The 12238-nt window shown below is 42.6% G+C and overlaps 1 protein-coding gene across 2 annotated transcripts; it reads right to left on the reverse strand.

Annotated features, from left to right (window-relative positions):
* Positions 1–827: 827 nt before the first annotated feature.
* LOC139435089 (immunoglobulin superfamily member 5-like) lies at positions 828–11752 on the reverse strand. Of its 2 annotated transcripts, none has more exons than XM_071205450.1 (5): positions 11626–11752; positions 10929–11056; positions 6636–6950; positions 1826–2116; positions 828–1054 (listed from the first exon to the last, which is right to left on the reverse strand). In XM_071205450.1, the coding sequence occupies exons 2-5, from the start codon at positions 10993–10995 to the stop codon at positions 900–902; spliced, it is 828 nt and encodes a 275-aa protein (XP_071061551.1). In that variant the 5' UTR covers positions 10996–11056; positions 11626–11752; the 3' UTR covers positions 828–899. The 2 variants fall into 2 exon arrangements, with proteins under 2 accessions (XP_071061551.1, XP_071061552.1); XM_071205451.1 differs by having other exon boundaries at positions 11568–11631.
* Positions 11753–12238: the final 486 nt, after the last annotated feature.

Here is a 12238-nt window from a genome sequence, read left to right on the forward strand (position 1 = left end):
GTGTGTGTGTGTGTGTGTGTGTGTGTGTGTGTGTGTGTGAGGCTGACACCTGCTGGCAGGATGCACTCAACACAGCTTTATTCCATGGTGCATTTAGTCTTAAGTCTGATGCAATGTTCACTTTATTCTTCCACATTTTCCAGCTCATTCTGTTCTGTGCTATTATTCTAAAATGATAAACAAGTGATTAAGGGTTAGTCATGTTTTACAGTGTCATTAATTAGAAATCCTGAATATTTAGAAAACAAAAGTTCCCAACACCATTTTAGTTAAGAAATGGTCAAAAGGTGTTTGATAAATAATAATAAACTGAAGATGACATTCTCATTGGCAGCTGGTTCTGACTGGGTGATGTTTTTCATCTCAGAGACCACACCTTATCTCCCCAAGGCAATTTCCCATCCAATAGGTGTGCTATATAGGTGTGTATAACCCTTTCTCCCGTCTGTTACTCCATCGTTCAGCACAAGAACCAGAGGGGGATTAAATGGAGCCTGAATACCTGCACTGAGCCCCTCACCCTGCACCCTGAGTCTCAACTCTGTGTTTTTCAAGCCTTTCCCTGTTTTTTTGTATTAAACAAAACATTAAGCTTTCCCAATGGTGTGGTTTTAGTTTAGTGAATAAGTGCAAATGCAGTGTTTGTATATAAATCACATATTTTTTTGCTGTTGGTCGTGAAATTGCTCCTGCTTCCTCCGCTCTGTGTCAGTGTGGAAGCCGTACATTCGTACTCCTTTCTCTGAGCGATTGGAGCATCCCCAGGCAGCACAGCAAACCATGGTGGCGACTAGGAGGCAGCACAGCAAACCAGGACAACACGGAGGAAAAGGCACAGACAAACTGCATGATATGCTCTTCAATGTTTATTGAACTCCATGTATTTGCAATGGCTGTTCCTAAAACAACACAATTAACATCGTCATCATCATGATGCTGCTAGTCCTGCTGCAGCTGCTGCTGCTGCTGCAGCTGCTGCTGCAGCTGCTGCTGCTGCTGCTGCTGCTGCTGCTGCTGCTGCTGCTGCTAGTCCTTTGAGAGTCACCTGTCCTTTCTGAAAGCCATAAAGACAACATTAGTCATTTAGATAACTTGTGTCCTCAATTACCAGGGGATTACTGAAACCATGAATTTAAGAAAATGGTAGACATTAATCTAATCTGAATTTTAAAGCATTACTTTCCCCTCCCGCTAAATATATTAAACATTAGAAAGTGATGCTCCTGACTACCATACAAGTTTAAGAAGATAATATTGGTTTTAAAGAATTCAAAGCTATAAATAAACAGCAACAGGCTCTTTAACCAAGGCACTGTTAGCCTAACATGTAAACTAGTTGTTCACACTAATCCTAATATTATCACTTAATATTAGCAAATTCGATTTTATTTTTTAAAACATATTGATGTAAATACATACACATATCGATTTGTTGTATAAATATTGCAAATCAAAACCTTTATTCACTAATAATTACCAAAAATCGTAGTTCTATCTCCTGTTATCAATGCATTCACATTGCCCGCCATGATCTTCCTGGGAACGATCCTCGTCTACATGAACCACGTGACGATAACCGTTTTTGGACTTCCGTTGTCGTAACTCTTCTATTATATAGCTCTGGGTATGCCTAAAAAACACTCTATAGTGTACAATTAGACTTGGTTTTATTGATACACTAGGCAACCAAAAAACGACCTTTTAACTCCATACTCTAGTTTTGAGGAAAACTAACTAAGCAACACAACTATTGGACTTGTCCAACTTCAGAACAGCTGAGAGGAGGCTTTTTTGCAAGACACATTGAGAGTGTGGCGGATCTTACCAACTTCCAAGTAGACGGAGCTGGATTGTGGGCTGGCTAGTGTCTCCACAGTCGCCCGGCACTCTATCTGGGTGTCTCTGACTGCCTGGAACTTCAGGACACTGGTGCAGTTGAAGACATCCCCGTCAGCCATGCTGGTGGTGTTGTACAGGCTGCTGTTCACAGCCTCAGAGTTCCAGGTCCAGCTGACAGTAGGTATGGGGAACCATTTGGACGATACACACTGGAACTCCACCTGCTTGTCCTGCGCCACCGTCACATTACCTCCCATGATGTTCACGGTACCACTCTCTGAGAAATACATGTAATTAATAAATGTACATGGAAATTAAATATTATAATAAAAAAGTATAGAATATACAACACTTACACACACACTTACACACACACGTTTTCTCACACATGTGACATGTTTGAATTGGCATGATGTATGTATGTATGTTTGGTTTTGTTTCAGCCAGTTATGCATTAAATGTTTTTAAATTGTGTAATAGTTTCTGTTGGTATGAAAAATATGTGTTCCTTCTGTTGAGAAATATGGCTGGCTAAAAGAAGTTTAGCGCTAAGCCACCGTGCATTTAGCATTTACTTATCCTTCAAAGACTAATGGACACATTGCAGCTGGAGCAAGATCGATGGATAAAGGACCTCTGACTTTGGACCTGAGAGTTCTTGCTGGTCTCTTTCTTATTAGGATGTTTTTATGAACTAGAGGTGCAAGGACATTTTGAGCCTCATATACAAGTGCTAGAATTTTAAGATCAATCCTTGTTTTAACTTAGAGCCAAGGCAAAGATCTAAGAGCAAGTACTTATACAGTATGAACAAGTTCAGCCGCATTTAGCTGGAGTCACCACAATAGTGAATCAAATATTACAGTTGTAGACTGCTGTGTATTACCCCTGTACAGTCTATGGGATTACCCCTTTTTCACTCAAATAAGCTCCTTTCTTGTTTCATGCTGGGGTTGGTGTTGGTTCGCAGTTGGTTCAATTTGCGAAACACCTCGTTCCAGTTTGCTTTTCCACCAATCAGAGCCCAAAAAGAGCAACATTGTGATGTCTTGTTGCTACATTTCAAGCAAGCCAGCGTAAATATTACACACAATAGTTAAAATGGCAGACTGCCTCGGAGCTGTGAACAATTTGCTCTTATACTTACTAAAACAGATTGAATCACAAGCACGACTTCTCCAACAACTTTATACTCTTTTTCAAAGTGCCGCTAAGTTTGAGAAGAGTCTAATGGTATTTCACTATAAATCAGAGGCAGAGCTTGTGCCTGGATGCTTCCATTGTGGTAATATATTGTCTTATCAGTTTATTGATAAATTGTTACAGGCGGCCTGTGGAACTGCCAGTCAGCTGTTCCTAAGGCTGACTTCATCTCTGGCTACGCCTCCCTACAGTCTCTGGATTTCCTTGCTCTCACTGAGATCTGGATTACTCCATCCAACACATCCACCCCAGCAGCTCTCTCCCCAGCATATTCCTTCTCCCATACACCCAGACCCACTGGCAGAGGAGGGGGCACTGGTCTCCTGCTCTCTCCCAAATGGAGCTTTTCCCTCTTCAAGCTACCTAACTTCACTCCTTCCACCTTTGAATTCCATGCCGTCACAGTAACCCATCCTATACAATTAACCATTGTTGTTCTCTACTGTCCACCAGGCGCCTTGGGGGACTTCTTGGAGGAGTTAGATCATCTCCTCTCACACATCCCTGAAACTGGCCCTCCTGCTGTACTTCTCGGAGACTTCAACCTCCAGACAGGGAAGATAGACGAACTAACATCTCTGTTAACCGCCTTTGCTTTCTCACTGTCTCCATTCCCACCAACTCATAAAGCTGGCAGTGTCCTTGATCTCATATTCTCAAGGAACTGCGCTACTTCTAACCTCTCTGTAAACCCGCTCCACACATCCGATCACTTCTTCATTTCATTCTCTCTACCCCTTTCCAAACATAACAAACTAATCTCTTCTCATCCTGCACCTGTCCGCCGTAACCTCCGTTCCCTCTCCCCCTCTACCTTTATCTCATCGGTGCTCTCAGCCCTCCCTTCCTCTGACTCGTTCCAACTCCTGCCTCCAAACTCTGCTGCAGAAACTCTCTACTCTCTCTTCCTCTCTGGACTCTCTCTGTCCTCTCACATCTCGGCAGGCTCGTCAGTCCCCTCCTGCTCCCTGGCTAAATGACGCACTGCGTGCTAATAGAACCGTCCTTCGGGCAGCAGAGCGGAAACGGTGGAAATCCAAACACCATGACGACCTCTTAACCTACCAGGCTCTCCTCTCCTCTTTCTCTGCTTCGATCTCTCAGGCAAAAAGCACTTTCTTTCAAGAGAAGATCCAATCTTCCTATTCCAATCCCAAAAACTATTTTCAATCTTCTCCACCCTCTTGGACCCCCCCAAAGCCCCTCCCCCCTCCTCACTTCTGTCAAGCGACTTTGTTAACCACTTTGAAGAAAAGGTTGATGATATTCGCTCTTCTTTTTCTGACTCACCTTTACTCACCGCTGGGTCACCAGACCCTCCTTCCACCCGCACACTGACCTCCTTTTCCCCTCTCTCTCCACGTGAGGTTCTTACCCTCATTACCTCTGCCCGCCCCACCACCTGTCCTCTGGACCCTATCCCTTCAAACCTCCTTCAGACTATCGCTCCTGATATTCTATCGTTTCTCACCCATTTCATCAACACTTCTCTAACTTCTGGTCACTTTCCAAACAGTCTTAAGGAGGCAAGAGTAAACCCTCTCCTGAAGAAACCCACTCTCAACCCGTCTGACGTTATAAACTACAGGCCTGTCTCTCTCCTCCCGTTCCTGTCTAAAACACTTGAACGCGCTGTCTTTAAACAACTCTCCTGTTATCTCCATCAGAACAACCTTCTGGATCCGCACCAGTCTGGTTTCAAGGCAGGTCACTCCACAGAAACTGCCCTCATTACTGTCACTGAGGAACTGCACACTGCTAAAGCAGCCTCCCTCTCCTCTGTCATCATCCTGTTGGACCCGTCTGCTGCATTCGACACGGTGAACCATCAGATCCTCCTTCGCACTCTCCAAGAACTTGGAGTTTCAGGCTCTGCACTTTCCCTCATCACCTCATACCTCAAAGACCGTACCTACAGGGTAACTTGGAGAGGGTCCAAGTCCGACCCTTGTCAATTAACTACAGGGGTCCCTCAGGGCTCTGTTCTTGGTCCCCTCCTCTTCTCCCTGTACACAAACTCGCTCGGATCTGTCATTAGCCCGCATGGTTTTTCATACCACTGCTACGCTGACGACACCCAATTAATTCTGTCCTTTCCCCGCTCAGAGACCCAGGTCGTCGCACGCATCTCTGCTTGTCTAGCTGACATCTCTCAGTGGATGTCCGCTCATCACCTCAAGCTCAACCTTGACAAAACTGAGCTGCTTTTCCTTCCGGGAAAAGATTGTCCCTCTCTTGACCTGACAATCAACATCGGCACCTCTGTTGTTTCCCCGACTCAGACTGCAAGGAATCTGGGTGTGACCCTAGATAACAACCTGTCCTTCACTGCAAACATCGCTGCTACAACCCGCTGCTGCAGATACACGCTCTACAGCATCAGGAGGATGCGTCCCCAGCTGACCCAGAAAGCGACGCAGGTTCTGGTCCAGGCTCTCATCATCTCACGCCTAGACTACTGCAACTCCCTCCTGGCTGGTCTACCTGCATGTGCCATCCGACCTGCAGCTCACCCAGAATGCAGCGGCTCGTCTGGTCTTCAACCTTCCTAAATTCTCCCACACCACTCCGCTCCTCCGCTCCCTCCACTGGCTTCCGGTAACTGCTAGAATCCACTTCAAGACACTGGTACTTGTGTACCATGCTGCGAATGGATCTGGCCCTTCCTACATCCAGGACATGATTAAACCGTACACCCCAGCACGTGCACTCCGCTCTGCATCAGCCAAACAGCTCGCTGCACCCTCGCTGCGAGGGGGACCCAAGTTCCCATCAGCAGAAACACGTGGGTTTGCTATCCTGGCTCCAAAATGGTGGAATGAGCTCCCCATTGACATCAGGACAGCAGAAAGCTCACACACCTTCCGGCGCAGACTGAAAACTCATCTCTTTCGACTCCACTACGAGCGATATAATTACTAACAAAGCACTTATATACTAATAAAGGGCTGGCTTATCTAAAGCCAGTTGAGTAGCACTTGAAATGTTTTGGCTCTATGAAACCTGATGTACTTATATGACTCTGTTTTCTTGAAGTTTGTATTTTCTTGGTCGAATGCACATATTGTAAGTCGCTTTGGATAAAAGCGTCAGCTAAATGTAATGTAGTGTACTTTTCACGATGATTTAGCTCCTGATAGTCTTATATGACAACTTGTTTGTGTATTTATTACACCTGATACTTCATCAAAAAAAGGAAATAAACAGCTTAGGCTACTGTAACAGGTTGATATGGGTCTTTTCTAACCGACTTACACCACAATGGTAGCGGATGGGGACGTTTTTCAAAGTATGGTGAATGATAAATAATTGTCATGCATGAATATTCAAAAGCATTCCAATGTTTTCTTCTGATGGAGAAAGGGTATACAAATGTGTTTTATTTAGCCACAGCTGATGTTATATTATAGACTTCTTTCTGCGGACTGATATGACTGCACATCTTCAGTGATGAAATCCCTTCAGCAGAGTATCCTCAGCTAACGAAAAAGAGCAGACCGCTGAATGTCCAAATTGACCAATCAGAATAGAGTATTCAATGGAACCCTGTAATGAACTTATATAACTGCAGCCGGACATCTTAATGGCCCTACCTTGTACGTAGAGCTGTGCCGTCTTTGAGCCGTAGTTCCCCTGCACAGAGCAGGTGACGGCCCCCCCCTCGCTGCGGGTCACGTTCTGGATGGTGAACTCCACACAGCTGGCGTCACCGCTGGAGCAGAATCTGGCAGAGAACTGCTCTGAGATGGAGATGATGTCACCGATGTCAGTGACAGTGGTTACCAAAAAGCCTCCCACACTCCAGGTCATGACTTTCCATGCTCCTTGCACGGTGGCGTTGAATCGCACAGCAGAACCGTGGAGCACTGTGGCATTCAGCGGCTCCAGCTGGAACTGTTCTGACACAGCTGAAAAAAGAGAGGATTGCTTTGAGTCAAATCTATGACAGACCAAATACTGTATCTTTAGTCTATGGCCCAGAGGTCAAGCAGGAATTTTATAAAGACTGGACATATTTGTTCAACTGAACATCGTCATGTGTGTTGTGATGACTGAAGTCTGTCTCCATTGCTGTTGCATTGCATTGATTTGATGATCCTATGTACAATAAATACATTCATGTTAGTTTAACTCAATTATTTATGCCGCCTTTTATTTGTGTAATTGATTAAATTAACAGAATACAAATTCAAGGTTAGATTGGAAGGTTGATTTAAAGGTCACCTATTCTGCAAAATCCACTTTTTCATGTCTTTTATGTAAGGGATAATGTGCAGCGAGGCGCTCATTATGGGGAAAAGAACACCCTTCATGCTGATCAAGCTTCGCGTCGGGCTCCTGAACAGCCTGTCGGTTGTTCTTTTCCCCATAATGACCAAGTCGCTGGACATTATCCCGCTTATTACAAGGGCACATTCTCAACAAAGTAACGATATGACTCCCATTATTAATTGAAATGCTTTTATAGATTTAGAAAATGTTTTTATTGATTAAAAAAATTGTTGATTTAAAATGACATGCATCTGCTAAGACAAATAGTCCGTTGTTACTGTTTGAACCACGTAGCAACGGCAGGAACTGCTTCGATAGCATTTTTGCGGACCTTTTTGATTACAGATTTGAAAACATCGTTGCTTGTTTTAAAAGTAGCACAATTCATGATGTCAAACCTTGGAAAGTATCTAGATATCCCTGCCCTAATGCCAAAGGAACTGCACACCAGAGATGGGGACTCGAGTCTGCGACTCGGACTCGAGTCGCACTTAAGTCGCACACACAGAGACTTCAGACTTGACTTGGACTCGTGACCAAAAGACTTCAGACTCGACTTGGACTCGTGTGTTGGGACTCGTGAACAATCATTGTGTTTTCTATTTTTGGCGTATTAAAGGTGGGGTAGGTACATTTGAGAGAAACCGGCTCGAGATCGCTAGAATTTGAAAATACACAACCGGAGATAATCTGCTAGACTCTAGAGGCTGCTACTTCCTTATAGAGCCCGCCTCCTCCAACACACACGAACGCGCACATGACCAATGAGGGCACGAGATAAGTTTGTGCCCAGATGGAAGGCTGACAGGCAGGTAGGCCATCCAGTTATTTTAGCCGGGCTCATTACGCAGACGTGCGCGCCTCTGTTACTACCTCGTAGTAACACAATAGCGACCGGCGGCACACCTGCGGCTGTACCGCTTGTAATTCGGTTCAACTACAAAAACTTCGAAAAAACGCCGGCGGCACCAACAAAAAGAGCGCACACTGCAAAGTCTGCAATATCAAAATCAAGGATGCTGGCGCAACAACGTCGAATTTCAGCAGGCACTTGAAAAGTCACCCGGAGAGGTCAGCCACATTAACGCATATGGACGGTTAGCAAACATGTTTAGCTCAGCATCAGCTATGTAATGTTAACTTAGCTTGCTGCTAGCTTTGTAACTGAATATTTGAAAAGATTAGTGAATTGCTTGTCACACTTGTTTGAGTTGAGTGGCGTTGACATCCAACTCTTGACATGACATAAAAACGGTCGGTAACGTTAATCATTACCCGCTTTTAAGTACTTTTAACAGTTTCCCTGCGGGGGATTAATAAAGTATTTGCTTACTGATTTCTGATTCTGAAGTGTTTTGCTTATAAGTTGTTTGCATTTAGCTAAAGTGTGATGTTTGTCCTCATATTGCATTGCAATAGCCTGTTTAAAGTCATCATATAACAAACAACTAATCAGTACTGATACTGTATGCTAATAGATATAGGAGTGATAATAACACAGTAAGTGCTTTGAATTTCTTAGATATAGCTGTGCAGTATTCTGAACAGACTGGAGAGCAGCAGACAATAGAAGGCTTATTACAACCAGAAGAGACTTGAGACTTTTATTTTTTTAGAGACTTGAGACTTGACTTGGACTCGTGACCAAAGACTTGAGACTTGACTTGGACTTGCAAAAAAAGACTTGTGAACATCTCTGCTGCACACTGAATATATTTGCCGTTTGATGTCTATGTCTGGAGCGTTGCGTAAAAAGGAGGGTTTCTGCCCCGTTACTTCTCCGCTGTTTTCTTGTCTTGTCAGTTTCAAAAGCAAGTTTGCTTTTCGGCCAAACTGTATACAGTTACATCGACCGGACTTCTTGCTGCAGATGTGAGCGTCCTTAACAACGGTCAATAAATCCTTGACAGCGGTCTGTCTGTACTGGATTAACAACGTGTCACGTGTTCTGAATTGACCAATCAGAATCGAGTATTCAACTAAGCCATGTAATAAACATAAATATGTGTCCCCTCTGTGTAAAGAGATTCTGAAAGTTTCCGGAAAAAAGATTCTCTCTCTTTTTGTCCTGCTCCATTTCTATAAAAACCTGTCTGAAAATGAGCTGATCAGATTTTGGCCACTTTGTGATGTCATAATGTTTTTTGGCTTGTATAACCATTAGCCAATCACAAACCAAGGTAACACCCCCCACCTTATCACCTGAATCTCCTCCAAGAGCATTTTTATCTAAAGTAACAGACCCAGAATCAGCATTTTTGTAACAAGGCTGAAATATGAGGCATGGCCTGTTTTGTATATAAATATACATATATCTATATCTGAGACTTTGATGAAAAACAGTTTAAACGACAGGATTATTGCCTTATTGTTAATTTTATAGTTGCTTTTGTTTTTTTGGTTTATACCAAAAATATGCAGTCTCAATAGGCTCTCAACAAAAATGCATTCTGACATTTTGAACACTACATATCCCTATCCTTAAATATGTAATAATTTGATTGAGCCCTCCCCATAAAAAGTTGCCCAAGTTGAATTTCTGTATGCTTCTACAGGTTTTGAGTGCAGCACCTTGCAGGTGCTCACATTCATTGGTTATCCATGCAATGTGAGAAGCAAAAGAGAGAAATATGTCGTAATAGTGTCAGTGATTTAAATCTGTTCAGCAACTCTGTTTGAGCTCGTCCTTCAGGACTAAGGAAGGCTGCATAGTATGGCACATAACACTCTTTGTTCAAAACTGTGCTTAAGTTTGCTCAGAGTAAATACATATCACAAAGGAAAAGTTCTGCAAGTGGACTGATACTCAAACACATCATTAATGTGGGCTCAGATTACACATGCTGACATAGAGTTTAAGAACGTGTCTGCATGTGTTCTTGAATCATTTGTGAGTAAGCAGAATGCCATTTTCTCTGTGTTGACATTTTGATGAGAATTTCTGATTATATTTCAAACAGTCTGGTTTGCTTTAGCTTTCTTTGTTCAAGGCAGTATTAAGGGTAATGATTAGTCACTATTAGAAACCCTCAGCAAACATGTTTGACCTGTTGTGGTGTTCAGAGAGTGCTACTCTGGTGGTCAAGAGCTTTTAAGAATTGTTTGCGATGTCATTCAGAACCAGTACACTGAAAAAACTGAAACATTAACTTGAATGAAATGTATTATGGCAACAGATTTCACAAAACTGTACCAGGTTAGTTGAAAGCAATTATATTAAGTTATAAATAAAAAAAGATTAGGTTCAACTAATTTGTATTGATTTCAACTAACCTAATACAGTGAGGTGAAATATGTTGACATAATACATTTCATTCAAGTCAACGGTTCAGTTCAATTTTCGGACTCATTTCATTCATTCTCATCAGGAGTCGATACAAGAGATTCAAGCAATGGAATCTCCCCACAGGGATCAATGCAGTTTAATAAAGCCCTTCTGTAAGACCGTTGACCTTACATGTCTATTAAAATGCCAGTAGATTGTGCTATTAAATTACTGAATTTTCATAAATCCCATGTGGAAAATAAGCTTTATTTCGGTGGAATATTTAATTGTTGTGATCAATTCTGTCCAGCTCAGGAGATGTGTATAGACTTGAAAAATGAGTTCTGACCTCCGGTTGCAGACAGAAATAAACAGACGAGGAGGAGGTTGGGCTGTGATCTCCAGGAAGCACTCATGTTGTTGTTGTTGTTGTTGTTGTTGTTGTTGTTGTTGTTGTTGTTCCTGAGGTCCAGTGTCCTATAAAATTGAGAAAAAGCTATAAATAATAATGCACATATCATGGTTGGAATGAACTAAACTGAAAACTGGAAGGCAATTCAATGAAAACTTCAGCGGCGAATGCCAGAGAAAGTGACAGAAGGACATGATGATTTTACAACTACATTAATAACTACAAAATAAATATAGATTGGGAAGATAACCTAAAATAAATGGCCTGAACTCAGCCATCATTTCTCTAAATCAGAGCAGAGGCACCAAGAAAATTACAATAATATACTCAATGACCAGCTTGGAGACAATGACTTTCAAAGTTCAACATTATTTGAAAAACTGTGCGAAATCTACAAGTATCCTCTTTCAGGCAAAAATGAGAATCCCTAAATAAAGAATTAGCCAGTTTTATTTCCCATGTTGTTGTAACTCACTCAATACATAACCCGACAGATAACATTGTCGTCACTCATTTATAGTCTTCCATACTTTGCTAGTGTTGGTATTAAAACAATCGTCTCAGTAGATGAATTACCTGCCTTCGTAACAAAATATTCCTCAGAAGTTAAGCATCTTCAGTTAAAACAACTTACCGACGACGAGCTCCCGGTGAGTGTTTGCATCAAAGCGTCATTTCCTGAAACAGCAGGCGAGCAGCAGGACTCCACCCAACTGTAAAGCTCTCACACCGGGAGTAAGGTCCAGCCCTTATCACCTCACCACACCTGCAGTGCTGTGTGTGTGTGTGTGTGTGTGTGTGTGTGTGTGTGTGTGTGTGTGTGTGTGTGTGTGTGTGTGTGTGTGTGTGTGTGTGTGTGTGTGTGTGTGTGTGTGTGTGTGTGTGTGTGTGTGTGTGTGTGTGTGTGTGTGTGTGTGTGTGTGTGTGTGTGTGTGTGTGTGTGTGTGTGTGTGTGTCTGAGGCTGACACCTGCTGGCAGGATGCACTCAACACAGCTTTATTCCATGGTGCATTTAGTCTTAAGTCTGATGCAATGTTCACTTTATTCTTCCACATTTTCCAGCTCATTCTGTTCTGTGCTATTATTCTAAAATGATAAACAAGTGATTAAGGGTTAGTCATGTTTTACAGTGTCATTAATTAGAAATCCTGAATATTTAGAAAACAAAAGTTCCCAACACCATTTTAGTTAAGAAATGGTCAAAAGGTGTTTGATAAATAATAATAAACTGAAGATGACATTCTCA

This window comes from Pseudochaenichthys georgianus, chromosome 14, assembly GCF_902827115.2.
Source record: "Pseudochaenichthys georgianus chromosome 14, fPseGeo1.2, whole genome shotgun sequence".
NCBI classification, from domain to species: domain Eukaryota; kingdom Metazoa; phylum Chordata; class Actinopteri; order Perciformes; family Channichthyidae; genus Pseudochaenichthys; species Pseudochaenichthys georgianus.